Source organism: Anticarsia gemmatalis, chromosome 11 (assembly GCF_050436995.1).
Source record: "Anticarsia gemmatalis isolate Benzon Research Colony breed Stoneville strain chromosome 11, ilAntGemm2 primary, whole genome shotgun sequence".
Lineage (NCBI taxonomy): Eukaryota > Metazoa > Arthropoda > Insecta > Lepidoptera > Erebidae > Anticarsia > Anticarsia gemmatalis.
The window spans coordinates 3327664-3354499 of record NC_134755.1 but is presented as its reverse complement, the minus strand read 5'-3'; the positions used below and the strand labels follow the sequence as shown (position 1 = coordinate 3354499).

Here is a 26836-nt window from a genome sequence, read left to right as displayed (position 1 = left end):
CAAATCGCTGTATATTGGAGTATCGTTCAATCAGTGAATATTGAGGATTGGCACCAGATGTTGCCCTGCGAGCCCCCTCCTTTCCACAGTTGGTATATTTCTAATAACGACACCAAATATTGTACGGAAGGTTTGATAATATGAATGCCGGATGACAGCTGTTGTTCTTATTATGTTCCGTGAGGTAAAATAATGTGTTCGTAATCTGGAAATAGAAGAAAGTGGAGCGGAAATAATTGTGAGTTTCATGATACACGTGATTGTAGTAAATATATTTATTCGTTTTATAGTAATACGAAGGTTATATTTATAGAAACGGTTGATATTTACAATCAAACAAAATTCATTTCTATAATAAGTTTCTGCAACTATTTTACTTTTTCATAATTGGCTATCGATATTCATGTTCGTGGTAAAATAAATCCTGTCGATACTCGGGTTCACAAAACCGTGCATATCCTACACGCATGTACGAATACATACGGTACGTCCGATCGAAAAAAGAAAGAACTTCACGAAACCAATTAAAATTTTGGGACAGTTGCCGTTGAAGAAAAAATGCGCAGTGAATTAAAAAGGTTCCGTGAAAAAGACAGGGTTGTAATACAATTAGAAGTTCTTCAAATATTTTTGGAATTTGGCATTATGAAAATGATAAAGTATACATACATGAATATAATTATTAACAAAACAAATATTACTATGATAGGTCTTATCATCTGATTCTATCTAACCAAAAAATACAGAATAACCATGGAGGAAAAGGAAAAACAGAACAATACACAGTAACTTATCCCGATACTGATCTTAATATACACATATACTACATTCAAACCAACCTCAAACGGCTAAAAGCCAACCCTCTTCATAAACACCCAGAAAGCTTTAAATATCCTTAAGAGGAAAAAAGCCGTAGTTCGGATATCACGTATAGACCATTACCATTCCTATTTATTTGTAGCGGAGCGTTTCAACCCGCGTCAAGTATCGGCTGGCAACAATGAAGTCACGAACGAACACCACTTTGCTGCCACTGGACCTAAAATATAAAATATCGACAGATTTGTTTTCGTTCAAAGTGTTGAGCCGGGTTGGAATGGCGGCAAAATTCTTGAAAGGTTTAATCATTTCCTTGAAGATTGGGATTTCTAGAACTTGGCAGAAGTTAAAAACATGGCTAATGGAACCCTAAGAAGTAGTAACGTCAAAGCTTAAGAAAACAACGACGAAAGACCTACAACAATTTAGAGACAAATTGTACTTTCTAAATTGTTCTCGTACTAGGTTTGTACAAGTTACAAAAAGTAAGGTCTGACCCTACTTTATGTTTGACAAGTCTGTGAAAACTTTGCATAATAAATAGAATATTTTTGGTAAAGCGTCCCAAAAAAATTAAAACAACATTTATGCAAACTCATATTCCAGACAAATTGTTCTACAAAGTGCTTTCAATAACATAACAAAGTTAGGTGCCCTCTAAAAAACTTTGTAAGTCATCTAGGCAGATAAAAAGCTACACACAGTATTTATCACTTTGTTTTGCACGGATACGCGTCAAAGAGAATTCACAAGCTCGTGCCAAACAAAGCTTAACAAAATCTTTAGTACTGAAACCTGAGCCCAGAAAGTTTAACAACCTGCCTACGATCAAAGTAAAATTTTGGATCAAAATAAAAATTCTGACGTGAGAAGTTAGGATTATGCGTCATTAAAAAGCTATCACTTTTGTAACGTCTAGCTTATACGATGCTGAGAAACTGAGAGAAGCAATCTTTTCTAGAGCGATTCGTATCGATTGAGCCAAACGGGCGTTGGCAAGTGTCCATTTGCGAGCCTTTTGTTATTCGAATTCGTTCCAAAAGTATGTACCTACATGCCGCCACATACAATGTTTTTGCGGGTGAAGCCAGACCAGCGGAATTGACTTTTTTTGCAAACTGATATCAAGATTCCGCTTCATTTACAGTTTTTGGAATTTTTCGTTCACCCTCCGGCAAGATTATGCTATCAACTTTTTCGGTAATGAAACGGTTTGGTTGTAAGTCGGTCTCACTAATTACAATGTGGCCAGTCACCTTTCGGGAAGTAATTAATTTCGTTCGCACCAAAACGTGACTCGAATCCCAAAGAAGAATTTAGGGATACTGTTGACATTTGCGTTATGTTTAACTAACTCTTAACTATGCCATTCCGAAAAGTTTTGTGGTACGGTTTGCTAATGAATTAAACAGTAGTGGTTGTGCTTTATTTTAAATGTTTTAGTTTATCTCTAGTAATTTTTAATTGTTAAAAACTTTGGTACGAGACTTTTGTAGTAGTTTATTTTATGAATTAATCATCAAAAACGTTTATTTTCAGTGTTTTTATCGCATGCAATGCATTAAAAACACTGAAAATTATTAAAAATTTTGTTTTTCATCGACATTATAATCGCTAAAACAAAAATATATTGCAAAACGACTGTATATACCACGCCCATCTGTTCAAACAATAGATCCTATCCACACACCGCTAACTTCAATTTCCGTTTAACATCAAACAGCAAAACACCAATTACAAGTAAAAAAGACAGAATCGTTTATCTCAGAAACTAAAACAGAACTGTGCCGTCATAAAGCTTTGTTCAAAGCCAAAGCGTCACACGTCTGCGAAGCGAGTGCACAAATAAACCAGGCAACTTGTCCCGGAAACCACAGTACACTAGTTTTGAAATAAGTTCCACCCCTACTAGAGTTCGTTCTAACTTTGTTTCCGGAGAATTCGAAAATGTATTTGACGCAGTCCGCTGGTTATGTTCGTAAATTAGATTATTAGCTTTAGAATTATATATTTTTCCTGTAATGTATATTTTTTGTATTTCTTATTTAATCCAGCTATTTGATTGAGGCACAAACTTTTTTTAAGCATGGCTATTAAGATTTCGATTTGTATTAGTACTATGTAATATTACACGGAATTTAGCGTAGTCATGCATACTTAATCGCATTAACATCCGTGCAGCATAATAATATGATAATACTTGGAAGCATTCACGCGATGACACCTTAAAGAAAACACCAATTTAAATGGCCATACGTTTTATGTGAATGAATATGCAATGTGATATCCAAATTTATCGATTTTACATCCTCACGGCCCATGTAAGCAATGTTCCCTTTTCCATAAAATATCATTTGAACTACACTAGCATCCAATATAAGTTTCATGCAATATTCTTGTACGGAAAATAAATAAAATCTTGTCTCTAAGGATGAAAGCTCCATCCCATGTGAACGACATATCGACTGTAACCCTTATCAAATGTAGACATTATGGAGCCATTCGTCTAACAAATAAAAAAAAATACCAGAAAGACAACACCATATCTTTCTGTAACTATGTTTATTTGTGGCTCCTTTTCCTGTATTATGATGTTACATAATAAATTATTAAGTATATCGAATATGATGTTCCAAATAAAAATGATATAACCGTTATATTATGAGCAATGGGTATGTTGACAGGAAAAGTGGAAGCAATAGAGGTAATAAATGAGCATTACATTAAGAACATTCTGAATAATATTTGAATTCCGTAAACACAATAACGAAAGATAAACGCAACAACGAATTGGAACAACGTTGAGCAACACGATGCAATTAATAATGAACATCTCAGTTCACAGTTTAAAACTAACTAAACTAAACAGTATCAGGAAACTCAAACAAGTGTAGGCGCGTTCTTGCGCTCAAACAGGATGTAGCACGAACGGTTTCGTCAAACAAAATTCAGTATTCCGTGCACACGTAGGAAAATACAATAATTCGAACGTGTCCACCCGATTTGTCGCATTGCAGACTTTGGTTTGGAGAGTTTTCAATATTTCCCTACGCTTAGAATTGAATTTTGTTGACCTATGTTGCTCAGTGTTTGACTTATACGTCGAACTTACTGTTCCTAGTTCGACGCTTACACGTACACTCGGAGTCGTATTTTATTTTGTTGACAAATATCTGGAACTTTGTCAAAATGGCATTTGTTTAATCCATTCGAATTGGTTTGTGCACACTCGCATAAAGTACTGAACTCACTGTACTGCAGCTATTGAAAAAAATGTTTGTCGGCACAAAGTTTTAGTTGTTCTTTTTTATACCAATAATTCCTCGTAATAGTTTTCTCTAATAGTTTTATTTCTTTGCAGTGGTTTCTCAGTGGTGGCTCCCGAGGTGGCTGTACCGGGCAAGACTACGGCAATACTGGTGACGTTGCACGGAAGAGCTGGTGATGAGACCTTGGATCCTCTCAATGTTACCGTTAGACTTGAAACGCAAGATGCTGATAATGGAGTGAAACTACTGACTACGGCTAGTCAAATGATTACAGGTAAGATTATACAAAATTATAAATAATTCCTAAATTTATATAAGAACTAAATCTTGCTCAAAATTTCGTACATTTTCTGTCGTTTTATATTGGTGCCGTATATTTATTAAGTACTAGCTGACCCGCGCAACTTCGCTTGCGTCACATAAGAGATAATTTTCCCCGTTTTTGAAACATTTTTTACTGCTGCTTTGCTCGTATTGGTCATAGCGCATAGCCTTCCTCGATAAATGGGCTATCTAACTCTAAAAGAATTTTTCAAATCGGACCAGTAGTTCCTGAGATTGGTCCATTCAAACAAACAAACAAACAAACAAACTCTTCAGCTTTATAATATGATGAGTATAGATGATTGTAAAAAAAATCTTGAATGTAGTTTGTTAGATTTCTGTATTTGTCTCTAAAATAAAAATGGCATGTTATTATTTTAAAAAGTGTTTGTAAATCTCTACATATAATAAAATTATAACAATGTCATGTCTGCACATTATAGATATTAAAGAAAAACTAAAATGGGTGATCTTCATATAACCAATAGAAGCCAAAAATATGATTTAATTTTTTTTCTGTCTGTCTGTTTGTTGTTTGCTTTTCACGCAAAAGTAACTGGACGGATTTAGATGAATTTTTTTTTGTTATATAGATAGCTATTAGTCTTCGCTAACACATAGGTTATTTTCTTTGGAAATTCGCTCTTTAGGGGGGTAGAAAGAGGGGGTAAGTTTGTATGAAACTCCGTCAGTTTTGAAGCTAATTCTATTAAAATTAATATTTGGCTGTATAGTTAGTAATTAAAAATGACGCAATAAATATTTTTGGAATTTTCTATTAAACTACGTTGGTTTTGAAGCTAAATCTATAAAAATTAAAGTTGTTTAGCAATCAAGTGGTCATCATGATCTCCTGGTAACTGTGAAAAGGTTTATAGAGTTTTTAGAGTTTATAGAGCTTTTTTTAGTTTTTTAGGCCTAATTCTGATCGGAAAATAGATCCACAGCTACCAGGAGATCATGACTAATTGGTGTTGTTATTTCCATATTCTGTTCTTCTAGCATGTTCAAGCACGGTCGAGCTGGATAAAAAGTATCCTATGCCCATCTCCTGGCTCTAAGCTAACTCCCTACCAATTTTCAGCCAAATCTGTTCTGCCGTTCTTGAGTTATAAGTGGTGTAACTAACACGACTTTCTTTTATATATATAGATTTAAATAGGCGACATTTTTTTCTTAAAAACAAAATTAATAAAGGGTAGTAGCTCGAGTCTCTACTTCCATCGACTACCGACAATCGGATAGTCATCGAGATTATTGTATGAAATGTGATCAGCGTCTCTAGCGGGCGTCGTAGGAACTATTTTGGCAGTACATTTTAAATGTCAAACTTTCGCTGCTCGACAGTACCGACTGTAGAATATCCCGCTACTGTTGTCTAAAAACAATCACAACTTTATTTTAATCTCAGAAATGTCTGAACCCACGTACTCTTGGCTAGTCTTACACTCGATCAGATCTCACAGCAGATACAATAGTACGATTAGTTCTAGATTCCGTTGATAGCTCTCAAAGAGGCCGTCGTTAGGCCCAATGCAGTATTCTGTGCTCACCCTCTCACTACAGTGCTCCTTGACCTGGTCTCTAAAGGCAATCAGAACAGATACCAATTTCATTCTCGACCTAGAATTTGAATCGTGATAGAATCGTTAGTAGCGGAAACAAATGCTTTAGTACAAGTGTATGTAACTACTGAGTATAAAATCTTGGGACTAGCTTCTTCATGATATAGTGTTGCAGGGATTCCCTTTCAAATGTTCGGCATCTTATCTTACAAAATAGGCTAGGTAAGAGCGCTGATCGATTTTTTGTACAATTTTTTGTTAATATCGATAGTAGTAAATCGTCTGATATTTTGGAACATTCCGAAGTATGATACTGTGTAGTATAAACTCACCTAATTTTGCAAGAGTGGAATAGGGAATAAGGGTGCATAATAAAGGGTGCATATGTTACATGCTTGGTGCAGCGATAGGGACATTCAACGCTATAGTTATTCAGCCGTTGGGTAATCTATCTGTTTATTATTTATATTTATACTGATCTATTATAGCTCACGTTAAATACATTCTATTGTCGATAAAACACCTATAAATATGTAAGTTCATTCCAATTTCACACAATACTCCAAACTTAATATTCTATTTCGGATACGTATTTCCGAGAAACTATGGCTTTACTTAAAATAGACACAACTCTTCAGTAGGTAATATTCTCGGTTTTTATTGTTATATCGAAATGAAAATTGTCGTTAAATCTAATAATAAAAATTGAAGGAATCGACTTCTAATAAGATCTCGATGTTTCGAACTCGTAGAATCGTGTTCCCGATTCGATAAAGTTATTACTACCGTAGTAAAAATCTCATTTTGTTCAGCAGCCGGTACTATTGAAAATCCGACTTATTGCCAAATAGATATATAAATTGTGCTCAAAATTCACGTGCACGGAAATGTTTTCTATACAAATGTTCTGAATTATTGATATTTCTCCGAACAGTAAAGTGGTTCGGGTCGGCCGAAATATTTGCCTGTGAAATGTACACAACAATTTGTAATGTATCTTATTTATTTGAGGCTTATCTGAAAAAAAAAATGAATTTTAGTTCTGTGTACAAATGTTCTCCGAGGAAAATGTTATTTAAGCCATTTCTATAGCCTAAATATATTTCAGAAACGAAATATAAGTAGAGTTTTTATGAATCAATTTAAATAAAATAAACTCACTGATTGTCATAACCTTTAACTTAATGCCCTATATCAGAGCTACAATTTCGTCGAGTTTCAAAACCGTCTCATTCAAAGACCTCTATAAAATTTATCTCGTAGCACACATTACCGTACCCAGTGCACGTCGTAAACCCCCTGTAATAATATCATCAACTAAAGCGAAGTTTTAATATGAAAACTTTACAAGCCCCGTATAAAAGCATGTATCTTGAAGAATACACGAAAACACTCTAGATATTTTTCAGACTATTTTTGTACTAAGTGAGTGCAGAGTCGCGGGAAAGGATTCAGAATAAATATCAATTTACGATGTCTGAGGGAATCATAAAGACATTTGAAGTACTCCAAGCAAACTTGAACCATTCCGCTGTACTGAAATGGTTGTGCTTTCACTGAAGTTTGCTTTTGTCGACTGAGTCTAGAGTTGTATACCTATCTCGGATCTCCATTGTTGAATTTTAAATTCATTATTCGGTTACACTGTTATTATGTTTTGTTGGTAATAGTTTGGGAGTTGACTTTAAAAAGTATTATGTTTCACTGAAATTTTGCAACTTTTGGAGTGGCCGCTGCCGATGTATGTTCAAACAATTATCAGTGGCTTAATCCGATATTATAAAAGACAGTGAAATTATTATTATGGTCGAAAGACAAATAAAATCATCAATAGGAGCTCGATTCTCTACCACTATTGACTTGCGATAACCGGGTAGCTATCGAAAAATTTTGTTTGAAAATTTGTTCAGTGCCTCTTACGGGTGTCGTAGAAACTATTTTGGCAGTATATTTTAAACGTCAAACTTTCGATTCTCGACAGTACAGACTTAAGAGAATAGTGCAATGTCATCGTGTTAATAATACTTCTAAAACAACAAAGTATCGTTGTAACCGTAACAATTAAAAAGCTCACATTCTCAAGGACTTAAAACACCTACCGGAATGACATTCCAAACGCGCGTACCATGAAATTAAACTTCAACGACATACGCCTCGATAAGTAATGCAAGTAAGTGTGGCAGTCGCATAAGGCAAATAATTTGTGACTGATTATACGGGCAAACTTAATTCATCGTTTACACAGACAGTTTGGGTAAAGTTACCAATATTATTTGACTCAGTTTAGGCTTGAAAAAAAGTATTGTCTTCATTTAAAGGCTTTATACTTTATTAAGGATATTGTCGATCAGTTAACTAAAAAATAGCAATAACTATTATGAAGGACAATGCAATTGTGTGAATAGTTTTGTCTTTATAGTATGTGTTGGTCAGTGTCATTGTCGGACGCATAAAGTCTGCCGCATACTCTACGCCTAGTAAGATTCAACCTAACAGTGAAACAATCTCGAGCACATTCATCTATGTCTAGATAGCGTCGGAACTGCACCGTCAGGGATGTCGTATGCTAGCTTTTATTGTCGCTACTTTGGCGTGGAATAAAGTTCTGTTCAAGGCTCTCATAGTTTGTGGTGTAAACAGATTCAACTACTTGACAAACTTTTGACGTGCTGTGAGAATGCTGTATTGTGAAACTTGCCAAGATTTTTTTCTTGGAGTTGAGGTAAAATAAGTAAAAGTAGGAGATTTATGTGCTTCTACGTAAACCCACCCTCCAATTCATAACATTGAAGTGTTGTTTCTTTCTCTATTCTTTTTGAGATTAAAAATGTTGTGTCGTAGTTGGATCGGTTTATTTTTCTTTACTTGTAGACATCCGATCCTGCGCTAAGCGACGGGGTTTTGCTTTAATTATAATCCAAAAATAAAAGCATACTTTTAACTAACTGCTTGTTTATTGTTTTACCTACTGCAAATTTTTGTTACAACTAGGAATAGATACTAGTGCTATTTGTAGCGTCTTTGAAAATTATGTACAAGATACTTTCATAGTCCCTTTAGGTATTATAAGAATGTATGTATTATACAAAAAGCCTGCCTATCTGCCTAGCCGTCAAAATATCTAAACATGACGTGGGTCTTCGTTATAGTACATTTATGTTTTGTTCCTTGACAGTTTGGTCAACGGAAAAAAGTGTTTGTTAAAATACGAGAATAAAATAACGTTTGCAAGATGTCAGCTAGAAAAGTATTTAGTATAAATACTTTTATCGGTTAGAAAAAAAAATATTTTGAACAAAATCGAACCAATATTTTAAGGCAATTATGAATTCGCAAATATACTATATGGTTCTTCTATATCGTTGTAATAAATTAAACTAAAATTTAATGTAAAATTTAAGCAACGTTCTTAATAATATTCACATTAAAGATCTCCACGAAACTTAAGATAAGATAAATGAACAAGATTAGAATGAACTATTAGTGAATTTAATGGGTTTTCACCCCTTTTTACTCGAATCCAGTAATTCTCATTAAATTGAAGGCCCAAGTTGGTTACAAGTTTACTAAGAAATCGAAAACAAGAATACTCGATGCGTGAAAGCAAAGTTTCAGTTTAATGCGAAAATAAATTTGCAGAATTTGATTCTTTAATAGTGCTTTCTGATAAACACCAAAGTTATGTAGTAATTTTAATGTGTACATCTGATTTTATTGTTTATCTACATATAGATGAACGAGTCGATATTATATTCTATCTACAAAGAATTATAAAGAAGATACAAATTGCAAACTTTAAAGTATATGACTAGTTTCCGCCTACAAATTCTTCCACGTGAAAAAAAAAACCAGGTATCCTTGGTGTCAATATAAGTTTTAAGCGATATGTGTATCTAATTGCATCAAAATCCGTTCAGTCGTTTAAGCATGATTGAGCATCAAAGGTCCGTACATCCATCCACACATTCGGAAATATAATATTAGCGCGAGGTGATTAGTTAGTAAAATGCGACTGAACATATTTTAATAACGACATTTAAATATAAAACTAAACTAATTAAAACCGCTTACGGCTACATACAAACAGAGCTATAATATTCAGTTTACGAGGTACATCTGTTGAACGGGACCTTGCTGCAAGTGTGTGTGCGCGTGCAATTTCACAAGCGCCTGTCCGAATGGACCGTAAACATACGGATTATGTGGAGTTGTGTTTTGTTCTGGATATGTTGGTTTGTTAATAAAAGTATTGTATTTATGTAAACTATTAAAGTCGTGTTCGTTTTAGCGTTAGTTGTTTCTAATGATAACTAATTCATGTTTGATATACCTAAGTTGGAAGTCGTTATGTAAAAAAAGTATTTGAAATAATCACAACATACTAGGTTAGAATCTCGTTTCTGTTTAATTTTCAGTAAATTTTTATAATTTTTTCTATGGTCATCCATTATTTAGATTCATTAGCAGTCGATTTCGTCGTTTAGATGTTAGTATAAAATTCACTTGCCACGTTTTAATGAATACACTGCAAAAGATGAGTGAGAACGCCTTGAAAACTCCAACACTTCAAAGTTAGTAGGTGCAAATACTAAAATCAGTATAAAAAGGTGAATAAAAATGCAAAAAATTATATCTACATCACGTTATGATTACATTATACGAGTACATAATACAGGTAGGTGTTTTTCATAATTCCGGTGCCTTTAAAGTGGTATTGCCCTGTGAGGGATCGGTTTATATGTTAATGCGGCCCCGCGAGCTCCCCTGACATTTGGAGCCAATCAAACCAGTGTTGTACCTATTATTGCGGGAAAAATGAGTTGATAGCTTTTTTATTTAGCTATATTTTTATTAAAGTGATAATGAGTTTTGTATTGATATTGTTTCTGAAATGATTTTTAACTTCTTATTGTTAGCATAGTTAGATGATAATGTTATGCCCTCCTAGCCGATAATCCGGCCACGGCGGCCAGTTTCATTGAAATTAGCCAATACAGTTGCGTGGTAACACACAAATAATTACTCTTGTTTAAATATTTATGGATATTAAGTAAAAAATACGTACTTGCAGACATAAGTGAAAAATGTTCAATTGTTTTTGAATGCGTTACACTTGAAATCTAACACCGAATCTATAAAAACGTACTTCTTTGTTAAGTTTTACAACAACATACAATTTAAAACAATACATATTTTTACTTATCGTTATCTGCAAACGAAACCTTATCCAAACATCCGTGATTTCCCGCGCTCCTAATAAAACTGTGCATACGTCACTCGCGCAAACATTCTCGTCTGAGCAAACAAATTTCCTCGCTCCTATATTTACTTGTAAGCGTATAATGCGACCGGTTTAACGAGTGGCCTAACAAGAACATCTTCCTTTTGCTATGTGCCAGATCTAATTTTTCCGTATGATCTGTCGAGACGGTGCAGCTGACACCGATGGCACGCTTCGTTAGCTACGGCTGCAGAGCAAATCGGATTTCTTTGAGATGAAATTAGCAATCACTTTGAACCATTAACACCTGATGCAGAATATGGTAATCGATTTGTGAATTGAAACGTGTTTAGCTGACGGTCTGCCGTTCTGACTTTGTGGTTTTCAAATTTGGTTTTTGTCTTGATTTGTAAAATTTACTAAGAGAATTCAAAACGTTTTATAAATGGGGATTGCATAATGATACCCATGTTATGGCACTGATAACGCTAACAACATTTTTGCAATGGTCAAATAACTAGTATTTTTATTTGTTTATGGAATTGGTTTTATTTATGTTTTATTTCCAGATTATAACTACTTTCAAAAGGTTTCAAATTTTGGAAAGTAAACAATTCTATCTACGTTCATCGACTATGTTAACGATTTACACGTATACAGCACTATCAGAACTGCAATCATGATTCATTAGGCTACGATCCGATATCTTTGAAGGGGGATTGCCAATCGCTTTGAGCTATTAACAGTCTGAATTACGAAGTCCCTCCGAATGGTAGCTTTAACGTAATGATCACACCTACTTCATTTATTCGGGTATTGATTTGGCTGCACTCGTTTAGAGGATGTTAACAATACGTCTATTTTGAATTGAGTCATTTAAGGTCCATAATTTTTTTGGCTTTTATATTTGCTTTTATTTAGTAAAAAACATCTGCTCTTGTCTCGCGAGTTATGGTTTTTTTTCAGGTTTAAAAATTTCGTAAAATTTTATTTTTTCAGCTTCAGTTTTTTCAGCAAATATGTAAAAATAAAGTATCAGAAATATTTCAATACGAACATAATATAATTATTTCTAAGTATAAGTCAAATGCTATGAAAAAAATCATCTCCAAATCCAACTTCCATTTACATTTTCATCAGGATAAGAGCAAAATTATTTATTTTGTACAATCCGCATGTCGGTGCGATTGCCTTTGTCCATTTTATTCAAGTACTTGAGACAAAGCTTTGCAGTGAAATTTGTATAAAAGAAACTGTTTTCTACGATAAGAGACTTTTTAGTAGTACTTGAACCATTGTAATAGTTATTAAGACTCTTGACTATGTTTTTCTAGCGATCCAAGAAACATTTTTCTCAAAGACTGTGTATATTTTGTTCAACTATGTATGAACAACTGTGCGGCAAAATCATATAAAGGAATTCATCAATTAAAATCTGAAAATAAGCAAAAAAATATAATTCACTTCCATACTTCCACATGAAAAGGAATTTATTTTTCGTGCAATCCAATCATTTCCTGTGTTGAGAGCTGAATGCCTTTGAATACAAACCCTGGTTGTTTGTGCGTCCGAACAAAGCCAATCTCAGATTTCTATGCAAAAGACTTCCTCTCAACAAAATATTATGTAGTATATTGTTGCTTTGTGCTTATGGAAATTTTATGTCGCTCGCCACCGAATAAAGAATGCTAAGTAGCCAATTGAAAAATTTCGGCTCCTTTTAAAACTGTTCTATTCTAACACCCTCCCGAATCTTTTGAAGTCGTGTCTCTGTAAACTTTCCGACCTACATTTATTTTGGAGAAGTAAAAAGTTAAAAGATTTTTTTCTTTCTGCTTAGCACTCAGCACTTTTTTATACTTTTGTAAGGATCATTGATACTTTTTACAAGATTTTATTTAACTTTACTTATTACGTTTACAAGTGACCTTTGCGCAAATTGCTCAAGTATTTTGACCTACTTTTCAAGAAAAACAACTTCTCAGGAAAAGAAAATCAAATAATAAACCTTTAGCATAATAATATGGCTTTAATGATCAACATACTAACATAACGTAATAACATAACTTAGTAAATTTCGTACGATACGCTTCTCGGAAATCATTTGCCCCAAACCATTTCATATACTAACAGAAGCTCACCTCAATCAATAATTTTAATTGCTTGCGGTAACAATCTCCAGCGCAACGTTCTTTTAGTCTTAAAATATGCAAATCCGTTACTGAACTGTAGCTCCTCGGTAAATAAAATACGATGGAGAAGGCTCCAATTTTCCGGGACATGGACAGATTTGTGTTGCAAGAAGAAACTTGGCAACCGTTGTGGACTAGCGAGATGTATTTTTCACGAAGAGGTATGCCGCTCAATATTAGTGTTATTTTGTAGAATATTCTCAATATGTTACGTGAAAATACACTACACTTTAAGGAATCTAAAACTAAGTTGTTGATTCAATGATGGATCTTATTCGCTGTGTGTCATGTCATTGCTGTGTGTGCGGCATACTATATTATGTCATTTACTCATAATTGAGCTAGTCGTCTCCTTGGCTTGAAGAGTATGTCTTAAACCGGTTTCTCATTTAGGATAACTGTAATTAACCGAGTAAAAGTCTATTTGAAACTTTGAGAACGGGTTGATCACTAGTCCTTAAAAGAGAAAAAGAACGTTGGAGCTTAACATTATTTTAGAACTACCTACCAATATGCAATCTGTAGTTTGTACCTATCGAGCTATAAACTAACTCCGATCATACCGATCAAAAAAATACTCGTACAAACAGACTTGACATATCTATGCACATATTTTTGGTCTAAATTGAAGCATGTTCGCGAAATATTTTGTTTGAATATTTCCGTTACAAAACTCAATACGGTCAGTGGTCTCGTTATCGGGCGCTGTTTTTTGTATATTTCTGTATTTTTAAAGCAAAAAATATTATTGGAAGTGGTGTAACAACATTTTATTTATAGTTGACTTTTTTGAAATATTATTTCTTGTACGCTAGTGTAGTTGAAAATCATATCCAAGCTATGCTGTATTTTACGTTGCAGAAGTATTTTCGGTCTCATTATTGTACTACTTAGGTTTTAAGATGAGACAGGGCTTAAAGACGTGTAAATAAACTACTATTTAATTTAAAAAAATAACAAATATATAAAACAGTCATGTCCATTAAACGTTTGTAATAATACAGCTTTTAATTTTTGGCATCCACAAGTTGCGTGTTTGTAAAATCTCTTGCAACACAGACCTCTTTGTTTACTCGGAGCAGACGTAATAAAAAGTCAACACTATCTGCACACTGTCTAATCCGCTTACGCAGTCATCTGGTTTAAATATCCAGACTTTAAAGACAATAGCTATAAACAACTCAAGGATAAAATAATTACGAACACAATATATTTAGTGGGACGTGCCAGCCCTAGCGGACGACAGCTACGCTAGTTGCAACGCTGTAGTTTTCTTTTTTCATTGCCAGCTTCCAGTTGAAGTGCGGTCTTCAAACGTTTAATTTGTTATTCTTTGTTACATCGGACTTGAGAAAGAAAAACTACATTGTGTTTTTAATAGAGGAGTATAAAAGGAAAATAGTGATAGCTTATTTTATTTTGTTCAATGTCTAACAGTCTTGATTCGTTTCTGTAAGTTCTTGGATGTACTCTACTGAAGACTCTTCATCATTTCGATATAAATATTTTCTGTGCATAAACAATTATTTTTATTAGATAATTCAATAGTAGTGTTAGTAATCCGTTTGTAATTGATGACTTATAACCATAAGCCGCTTACATTTGGTAGCAAACCAGTAGAGAAGAGTCAAAAACTAATTAACTAAAGGGTTATAAATCAACATCAATCCCTACACCAAAGTTCGTCGCACATAATCCGTACGCACAGCACTGTGGCTCCCACAGTTTTATCTGTTAAACAAACCAAGTTCCTGATTCTAGTTCCGTACATCAGGCGCTGATAAATCGTGCGATTAATCCTCACTGACTTGATCAAAGCAAATTAAGTTTTATCTTTAAACAAATTAAGTTGCTTTTACATTGAACACTCGGTACGGTCCTTCTGAAATGAATGTGGTTAGTTCGGTTATTTTTGTTTTAAATCGCTTCCGGGATATTGGGGTATTATGAACTTTAATTTGAAACGAAATGACGGAGCTATTTTTACGGAAAGCGTACGGCACTTTTAATGCATTAAAAGTTTGCTAGAGATACAAAATTGCCATTTTAAAGCAAGTTTTTTGTTTGTTACTAGAGTTACTTTAATGCTGTATTTACATGAAAGTTTTCGTGTTTCACTATAACTGAATAAAACATAAATAATTCAGTTCGATAAACCTATCTATTGGTAAAAAGCAGCGCTGGCAATCCCATACTTACTTATCTAAAACAAAAAATATACTAAATCAATTTCATTCAACCGCACTAATTAGAAAGTTCTAGAACTCCAATCAGTCCAAACAACGGGCTTAACCTAAGCCCTCGATCCCAAAGCAAATCAGACGTAATGACGTCATCGCGCGGTAAACTCCGTCACACTTGATCCTCTTCCAATGCTGCGATCAAAACGTTCGACTGTAGTGCGAACTTTTAATTGAATTTACTTCAAGAGTATACTTTTCTAATTACTTGAAGCACAACAAGGTTTGCCGCTGAGGCGACATCGACTTTGTGTAGATATTTCTTAGATATTTACTTTGTATCATAAAGTGTCTTGATACTTTGATACAGTGACACTTTGTTTTTAGCGTATAAGTATTTCGGTATATGTTTTAGTAACAAGTTTTGTTTGAAAAGTATGGTTTTTTGTCTACAATATAACATCTACATTATTAGTATTATTGCATTACCGGGTACCAAACGGTACCGGTAATGAACTTGATAACTCGTGGTGCTTAGTGGTTTAGCGGTAGTTTATTCAGTCAATAGCGTTTTTCATATAAGTTTAAACGCTATTGAATAGATAATGTACCGCTAAATGTACCTCAAAACCCGGGGTAAAATATTTAAGTAACGAAATTAAATGATACCTACCCTTCTTGTTTGGAATTGGTATAAAAGTTGTCACTTAGTTGGTACAAAAATATTATATTTTTATTTAGAGCTACAACTCAGGTCACCTGTTGAAGTAATCAATTTAACAAAATTTGATTTGTGAACAGATTAAATACTGATACGGTTTCCTCCAGAAATTCGATTTCAGCGAAATGTGCCCGCAAACGATTTAATCTTTTGAGAAAAATGTTTAATATGGACTTAGAGCGATTTTTTCCAAAGAAATATGTTCCAGCCCCTTAAAAGTTTCCTTGAACATGATTATTAAGGAAAAAAGTATAGGTAGCTATATTATTATTTTTATTGGTGCTTATTGGAGTTTTCCGTTTTGAAGGTTTTCAACAAATCAAGTAACTATAAGTATTATACTTACCGAGTTTGCTTTTCTTTCACTAAGCACAATTATATTTTTAGTGTTAGAATAATCAAATATCTATACACCTGCTAGTTAAAAACATTTTACGTCGTCGCATTCCAAATTAACATTATTGTAGTTTGCGGTACAAGACTGCGGCTGAGCCAAAAGTGCAAAATGCAGTTGAGCCAAAAGCCTCTCTGCGGTAAACAAGCTTGATTTAATCTCTAACTCACTCAATAATTATGATTTAGTATCAAAACTACATAATAATCAACCAAAATGGTGGATGCACTCCACTAAATGAACCTATTCATCGGGCGCGGTGTTCTGATGAAGCCGTTAAATCCTCTAATTTGCTAAATTGTATGCAGCTTGAAAATTAAGCCCAAAGCGGGCTTAAATTGGGACAGCAAACAGCTTAGAGTGAGCGGAACGAGGTTGGACTGTTAGGCTGTATAATTTTGCGTAGATGTACGGTTGAACTAACCTACAATGTTATTTAGATGTGGGCTAAATTCAATATGCGGTATGTTATTACGGCCTTGCCTCATCAACAGTTGCGCAGTTTCTGTTGTAGACTAGACTCTGTACATACACAAGTTTTTTTTATACGCAAATAGATTTAGTCATGTTACCAGCACAAAAATTTTAAACAATAAATGGTCAATCTGTATTTCAAAATACACGAACGTTAGTTTCCAAAACATGTCTATTATTCAGTAAAAAAAATTAAAAACAATTCAAATTCACAAAAAGCTGCAAAGCTAAATGTTTTCACGTTGTAGGTTATCCACTGTACAATATTTATGAAATAAACACGACATGAAATGGAAAAAATGGACTACGCAACGTTGGACCATTGTCGGGAACAATACACGATCAAAATGCATAACTCTATTTGCTCTCACTAATTCTATTGTGATATTCGAATCATCGGATAGTTCTATTTCGATCACGTGTTTTTTGTTTGAAGTGTACAAAGCATGCGTTGTTCATATGAGTGGTGGAATGTCATTGTCAGTGATGAAAATATTTTTGTCCTTTACAGCATTGAATTTGAAATTGCTTTATTCAAGTGCTGTTAATAAAGGTTTTCGTTTGTCGCTTTGCTTTTATTTAATGCAGTTATGTACTTAAATGTTAGCTGTAGCAATAGTCGACAAAATTTAGGTGCTTTTAATTGCAGGTAATTTTCATTACTTAATTTTCTTTTTATTGAAATAGCCAAAGTTATACTTTGTAGCACTTTATTTACTTTACTTAGAGAAAACCATTCTGAATACTAAAATAAAATCCAACAATTTTCTTTTTTGAAATATCAGGTATTCGCGAATTAAGCTAACCTAAAACCTTAATTCAGAATCCGAATTTCCATAACACTTAGAGTAATACATTTTTATTAAATTTTCATCCGTCTAAAGATCTGCTTTACATCTTTAAAGCAGGTTTAGGGGCAAGGAGGAGTAGCAGAGTGATTTAATTATCTCGGTCCACAGGATTAGCCTCGCTTCTTTTGTCCCGACACTTGGCGCGGATGACGTGACAACCTTGGAATAATTTTATGAAGACTTTACAATTTCTCTGTTTGTTTTTCTTGTGAACATTTTGTTGGAAGCTTCAAATTAATTATGTAGTTACGTTAATGAGTTTAATGTCTTAGCATGTAAGCTTACTCATGTATCAAACGTGTCTGTCAAATGGATAGTAATAGTAAATGACCAACAGAAAGTAGCTCAATTATAATCTTTAGAAAACTTAACGGTATTTATAAACAGACACTTTCACAAACAGCTTAAAAGAAAAAAAACACAAGATTTATTTTGAACTTACGTACCATAAAACTAGATCTTGGAAAACTTCGTTTTAAAGATCAAAGCATTTCCTTGACAACATTAAACACTACACATAATAACATAAAGGCACAAAACAACATCAAAACCAACCGCACACGTTTTCCACCGCAGTGCATACCAAAACATATAGAAATGTACATATACAAGTATACATAAGTATGAATACGAAAAAGGTCAGCACTTAACAGTAAGTGGTCACCGTTGTCTGCAGATACGCAATTCACTTAGCGTCGCGTGCCCCAACTTGTAATGCGGAACTGTTTGAATCCGCCACTTCTAAGAGTACATTACACGCAGTTATTGGAGGACATCTGAATAACATAGCCGGAATAACTACCGAACTTCTAAGTAGCGTTGTTGGGATTGTACAAGGTTTTAAATGTTCAGTATAATGTGTGTGAGAAATAATTGTGTGAAGATGATTTTGCTTGGTTATTTTGACTTCTTTGATTACTTTCGTATTCAAATTATTCATTCTTTTTTTTTTATTATGAAATAATACCCGTTGTTTAAACACGGACTCCTATCAATATTTTTTAATGAAATAATTCGACCTCCGTTTATTGGACCACCAGCAATTTTTCTACTTATATTCGTTACTCTAAGATAAAACTAAATATTTTGCAGTTCAACGATTGTAAAAATGCTGCGATGTAAATGTAGAAGGATTTAGATTACTATTCTTTACCAATTGTAAAAATAAAGAATTGCAACTTACTTCTAAAATAATGAGGAATCTGATTACTCATTACTAGATCATAGATTAAAACGTGAAATCATAAACAAAAAATTCTACTTGAAACTAGACAAAGCTATGTTTCCATTGTTGGGCTGACTTAATGTTTGAAATTGATTTGAAATGATAGATTCTAGAGCATGACAACTATAAATGTACTATTATAATACGTTGTTGATTTAAATAATTTAGCCATAACATATCGTGTACCATAAAGAGATATTTGATTCCAGGAATTTCAAATATAATTTATATACAAATAAATGGTGCTTCATAATTACACAATAATACTAAGCATATTTATCAATTCTAACATTTATTAACATAAGTACATATTATTATTTATTGTAGTGCTAATTAATACTATCACATTAATAATCATATTATCTTATTATAGCATGTTTGCCGTAAATATATCATGTAATAATTAATTCGATATATGTATATAAATGCTAATAGCAATTTGTGTAACTTAATTGGTTGGTAAAATATAACAAGAACCTTATGTAATTATATAAATAAAATCAACTATTCTGTACACAGGGGTAGGTAGAGAACAAAGAACGCCATTTAGCACGATCCGTACAAACTTTGTTTGCTTCATTGATTTACATCTTGTCATAGCGGTCCACCCGGTTACGCGAGTACTACGCACTTTACCTTTTTGCAAGACATCACAGATATGATCCGTGTATGTCTTTCTAAGGCGGATTGATTAAGTGGAAATTCCGGGAGGGGCCTCCCGGAATTTCCACTTAATCAATAAGAAAATAAATAACTTATCGTTACATGTCATATACTTACTTGGTTAATTAGAAAATAAAAACAAGCGATACTAAATAATCTCCTATGTACTTCTATTTGAGAAAATTTACACATCAATCTACATATCGCATCCCCGGTGCAATACTGTCACTTATGCAAAAATGTAGTTTTTCAGGAGAAGCATTTAAAACGTTGACACTTCACACAACAATGACTTTATAACATATCTATAGATTTGTTGTTTTTTTACAAAAGTGACAGTGTTGCACCGGGAGTGCGATATATAAGATTATGGTAACCCTGAAGTCCGCTCACACAAACAATATTCGAATTCATGAGTTTGTCTACTAAATTGTCAGGCTATCAAAAAGTCATGAATACAAATTATTTTTTCATGTCTATATAAATGTACAATATAACTAAAGTACAAAAGTTACGTAATAATCCAACGAATTTGTTCTTTATGTCTCTATTTCGTACTCGAGTAAGATAATCCAAGTTGTATCCGAGAAAATATTATTTTCGCTACTTAACTATAGTCACGCTTTTTCGACGGAGATAAATTCAAGGAAATGTTTTTTCCTGTTTGCGAACGTGATCCGAATATACCTATGGGCATCTATTGAAGATAATAAGATAGTAACAACGTTGCGAAAAAATAAAAATATATAAAATTGCTTTTCCACACGACTGTACTTTCGTTACGTCATGTAACCCTATAATTTCCCTTCTGAATATTGAAATATATTACAAACATTTTTCTAAAAACACTTATTGAGTTCTTTTAAATACTTAACATTTATTACAGCTTAACAAGTTAATTATGGATTTAAGTAAATTAATTATATTATAGTCAAGAACATTATATGAACGTATATTAATAGTTTTAAACTTACGTTCAAGGCTCGCCCTTTGCACTAAAGCTGTTTAATGTGGTGTATGGTTTCATACAAAAGTAACGACTAGTAATTTGTACCACACATAGAAAAAACGCTTTACATATTTTTTTACTGAAATCTCCACTGCTTCTAAACGTCGAACAAGAAAACCGTAGATACATTTCCCTTCCCAACTGCAAATACGAAGAAAATTCAAACTCTCCAAGTATTAAATACTTTAAATCCTTGTATAGAAGTCATGAATCTTCGTATCGCTTCATGCCCCAGTGACTGCAAGCAAGACGGTTAAATACGGTTTACCTCTGAATGCCTTCGGGATTCGAGCATTTTGTGTCTTTACAAATTGTTCGGTTAATACCGTTGTCAGTATGTGGTGGAGGGATTTAGTTTCTTAATTAGAACAGGCTGTGTTGTATGGAGTTGTGCGGCAATCTGAAGGTATTATTGAAGGTTGCGTGATACGGGTGGCTTTTACAACTATTTTACTGTGTCAAGGATACTATCAAACGGTATTCGACGTTATAATTTCTGTATATTCGTAGCGATAACTCCTCAGATATCTATAATGTTATGTTTAGAATAGAATAAGAAAGTTACTGATTACTTTATACTATTACTAGACATCATTTGCTATTCTCTTATGAAAGTGACATTAAAGAATATACGAACCTAAAATACAGCGGTAAATTACTGAGATTCTAAAAATCATGTAGTTTAAGTTAAATGGTATTTTCTATAACATAGTAAACCTAGCCGGCTTAATCTTAAACTTTCATAAACTCTCTATAAAATAACATAAAGGTCCAATTATAACCCACGTTTTATCCACAATAATAAAATAATCTAAAACCGTCTTAAGTTTTTCTTTCTATCGTAACTATCTCTATATAGTAGCGTTGAACAGTTTCTCATACAGATATGGTTCAAGGTCTTTGCAGCGAGGACTATTAATCTTTTTCTTTCCCTTCACAAGTGGACTTTTGAGATGGATGTACGTGTCACATCGCGTTTTTAGCCGCTCTAAGGTTCATGGTTAGTAAGGCTAGGGTTTCGTATATTTTTCTTAATATATGCTGGTTATACTGATAATTTGTTTATTTATAGACCGTGGCGATTATGAACGAAAAAGTTTTATAATTTTTTACGACATTCGTAGCAGAATTAAATGTAACCAGGGGGCTATCACGTATCTCAGTTGACAACTATTTGAAATCCACTATGCTGGACATTGTTTTCTCTTTTAGATTATTGAGATTAACACGTTACGTCAAAGCAGCAATGTATTGAATAGTGACAATCCATTTGACGCTGAGGCCTAAATATAATACGTTAAATTTTTTTTACACGAAAGCGGCAAATTAATGAAACGTTTACCATACTTGATAAAATACATACCTTAAGACGTACTAACTTAAATATGCATTCATTAAACGTTAAAAAAGGAGCTACTATAACAAAATCTTTGTAACAAAAATATGCCTCAATTTTCTCTTAAAACCTCTAAGTATCAAACGCCTACATAAAACAAAAGCTTTCGATGAAATGATTCAAGATAATTGATTAAAGGTATAACAGTATCATCAATTACCAACTTAAGTACACTGAGAACGATGTTTTAATATAAAACATTTCTATTCGGAGTTTTAACGAGAGCTTCCTTTATTTCATTTGTTTGCCAAACAATGTTCAATACAAGATCATTAAAGTATGTTTTAACAATAATGGGGTACTGAGTTATCTGCTTGTGGAACAAACAACTTTGTTTTTGATAAAAGAGTATTGTTCGTATTGATTTCGGATCAAAGCTTTACTTTTTAATATTAAATAAACGGGTTTTTTAAGGAAAATGTGTATCACATTTAATGTAACGTCTTTTTTTTACCTTTGCTTCCGCTTCACCTGAGGGTATAATTAGTGATATTTGTAGGTAAAACCTTATTTTATTAGATTAGACGTTACTAAAGAAAAATTTTACGTTCGTATTTTAATTAAATTAGACGATTCCATGAGATGATTTTAATGAAGTGTTATCAATTGACTCAAGGAGCGTTGCAAATTGTAAAGTTAAAATACAAACTACTCCATTTTAAACAGGCTATAAAAATGCACAACAAACTAAACTTCTATTCCAAAATTTTTACCAGTTATTATTGTTATAACTCGAATAAAATATAACAAAGGAGTGAGATAAGTGCAGTGAGCCGGAACAGGAACATTCCACCATCGCGTCGTAGCACACGTAGCGACCGTAGCGACCGTAGCACGTGTATTCACCTACGGCGTAGCAACGTGAAATAATATTTTCTGAATGGGTTGCGGTAGGTCTCGGATCTTTTTTGTTGCGAGTGCATTATTGTTTTTAATAGTTTATTTTCTTTGTATAGGTTTCAGGCTTTTACTGGTGGGATTTTTCATCGTTAGAAAACTTCATTTGAAGAAGAATTTGACGTCATTGAAAGACTTGCAATTGAATTTTACCTGTCTAAAACGTCATATTAACTCCTCAAAATAAAATTGTGTCCATGATTTGTGATTGTTTTGAAATGTGGTTAAATTATGCTATTCTACATAATCGTTTTTAATTTTAGTCCAATGAAATTTATCTAACCATAATAGTCAAACTATTCACTAATTTATACAGAGTAATTATTTAACCGCTTCCATTAATTTAATACAAACGTAACTAAACAATGTAAATTCACACTCAAACATTATTGAACTCACAGTGTGTAATCGGAATGTTAATAAAACGAATGTTCTAGAATAGTTCAGTTTGCCAACAGCTTTTGTGTCGATGTTACAAAAGTTTGTGCTACAATGGACACAATTTACTGACGTACGGGATATAATGCGCTATGATATAATATACTTTTCTTACCAACGAGTAAGCGGCTCTTGCATCTATTAAATTGATAAGTAGTAGCGTCGTAAAATCTTGTACTACTCTATATTTTTTAATAACCAAAGTTTATTCCAATAATACTCTAGTTATATAATTTCGGTCTAGTAATTGAAAAACATAATATAATAAATAAGAAACGAACACAGTAATTCATCAAAACGTCAATATTAAGAAATCCAACTAACCTAACTAACTTACAAAAGTAAAAAAAAAACGTATACAAAACTCAAAACCACGTAGAATTGAACCGTATGTAATCAAAATTTTAATAAACAGAACATGTTCGGAACATTTCTCAAGTTGCGACCAGTTTTCGCGTCAATGGCAGAAAAGTTTGTGTTACAATGACCACAATTTCCTAGCGACACGGGACCAAAGTTGTACGTTGGCTCATTCGCGCTAAGTACGTTCAGAAACCTATTATTGGCAACATCGTGCGTTCGAATACTCGGAATTGAAATACTTCGGTTTCTTTGAAACGTTTTCTTGTAGATGTTAGCTTTACGTTGATAAGATTTACACTACAAATAAATTGATTCCGCCGACTTAATAGAAATGTAGACAGGAAGGATAATTGGAAAGTGGACTGAATGTAGACTGTCTAGGTAGTTTCGTTTATTTTCGAAGTACTTCCAATTAGTGAATTAATTAATATTTTATCCAGGTGTCTGTTTGTCTAAAAATAAAGACTGTATTATTACATTGCACTTCGTAAAATTATGGAGTTTCAATATATTTGTAGCTCCGAAAGAATAATTGATTGTTTTGTTTTTGTAACTCACGATGTTTTTTTTTATCTTCTTATGTTTTTATTGGTGTAACATTTCAGTAGCTTTCCTAAATTATTATATATCATTTTGAAGTCGTCCAGGGTTAAATCCCATAAATATTATGTTAATCCGTATAACAACACAAATATGATAACTTTTTAATATATGACCAACATGAATCGTTGAATATAACGAGGGATCTTAAGTTCTATCATTAATTCTAAGCACGTACCCCGTGGAAAGTAATACTTGTCACGTATAGAGAGGGAAAGAGACAGAGATAGACGTTTTCTGACGAGAGTGACAGAGACAACAATATGCCTTCCTAGATGAATTAATTACTAAGAAAGACGAGAGAACGAAGGCAGTTACCGACTAGATTTAATTATATTTTGTTGTTCTTTGTTTTGATATTATATTATTTTTTGTTTGTGTTTGTTTCTCAAACAAAATAGTTTTCGTGTTCTGTTTAGTTATTTATTGTAGCTCTACTAAATAACTTTCGTTTATAAAGTTGTATTCAAAGTTAACAAGTTATAAATTGAATAATGTAGACTAAGAAATAAAAAGGTCTTTAAATATTTACTTCGTAGGTTTTTGCGTAATAGAGATGCGATAAATACGATGGTCACCAATCACAGAATGATCATCACCGTAATCAAAACACTATTACTATATTTGGTCTATGTCCTCAAAAATATCCAGTAAATACGGACGAACAAGTTTCAACTACTAATCTTTGCAATAACAGAATCACGACTAAAAATAAATTTGTAGGAAGCATAAAAATAGGAGGAACGAAGCAAGAGGGAATTCTTTTAGTCGTTCTACACTTAAGCGTTATAATAACTCTCACCTTTAAAGATGAGTACACACTAGTGATTCTAGTGCTCTTTGAAGAATCGAACATCATGACGTGTGACTGCTTGATGTGATTTAATAATGTACGAATGTAACTTACAAATTACGAGCAAAGGACCCGGAAAGTGAAAAATTACATAAAAAATTTGCATTATTTTTTGTACGTATGAATATTCAGCAGCCGTGAACATTTTGACAGAAATATTCTTGGCACTAGTCGTATGTTCTATTAGGTTGTTTGAAGCCAGGTCAACTGTCTTAGTGACAACATTAAATTAAACAAAACCGAGTGATTTGCCTTGACATATGTATGCGTATATGGCGACATCGTGCGACTTATCACTGTATGTTTAGCTAGTTTATATACTTAGCATTAGATGTTCGTTAAAGGGTTTATAAAAACGAATTGTCTATTTATCTACATGTGTATTCACCTTAACTGTCTGGTTCATTTAAGTGTTCGGTTGGCGGACGCAGTGGAAATTTCTTCGACAAGGTTCCATTTGGAGGAGGTCCAAAAGCTTTTATTGTTGGTATCGAAAGCCTTTGCTTAAATGAAGTGCAAGTGCCATTTATTGTGCTGCCTAGACTTCGGTAATAGAATTGCGACTATCTGTTACTTGATTCTTGATGACCATTGTTTTATTTCGTGTTCGACGTTTCGGTAGAACTCGAACGGTGACGTCATTTCGGGATTTTTTCCTCAGCTTTACAATTTCAGTAGGAATATTTTCGATAGTATACTGTAGTTTGGTAAAGTAAGTTTTCAAAGGGTATGATTATATTAAAGAGTGCTCTATAAAATAATAATACCCTTTGAGATGCAAGAGCATGTATGTATTTTGGGTCCTATTGTATGAATAGGACCAAAATACATATTACACTGGCAAGTAATTTCAAGGATTGCTTTAGAATACACTCGAAACTTTCTACCAACAGTAACAAGCTGCAAAAATACTGCTACATAGTCACATCCAGACTAAATGAAATCACAAACAAAAAGACAACTGCCGCGTCATACATAATCACTGCACACAAGCCAGTAATAGCTCTATCCGAATGAAGAGATGAACAAAAAGTTGATCCTGTGTCATATACAGGTTGTTGTCTTAGTATTAAGTTTTATAAATACGTTCCGTCGTGTTCATGAGAACTTGATTGTTCCGCTAGAGACCGTTATGTTACATTAGTATGTTTTTATTTTTATGCCCGTGAACTACGGTTTGTATTATTATTCCTTGTATGCAATATAGTGCCCAAAAGTCAGGTCTTTCTAGATATTTCTACGGAGTAAGGTATGATAAGCATATTATTTAAAACTAGCTGCCCGCGCAACTTCGCTTGCGTCACATTAGAGAGAATTTTCCCCGTTTATGTAACATTTTTTACTGGTTCTCTGCTCCTATCGGTCGTAGCGTGATGCTATAT

At 33.3% G+C, this 26836-nt stretch overlaps 1 protein-coding gene across 1 annotated transcript in view; it reads left to right on the top strand.

Annotated features, from left to right (window-relative positions):
• The window catches only part of LOC142976588 (C3 and PZP-like alpha-2-macroglobulin domain-containing protein 8), a 210880-nt gene that overhangs the window by 104881 nt on the left and 79163 nt on the right, over positions 1-26836 (top strand). Inside the window, exon 3 of the mRNA XM_076120021.1 lies at positions 4181-4362. Within this exon, the coding sequence (XP_075976136.1) occupies positions 4181-4362 (182 nt within the window). The remainder of the gene's footprint in view (positions 1-4180; positions 4363-26836) is intronic.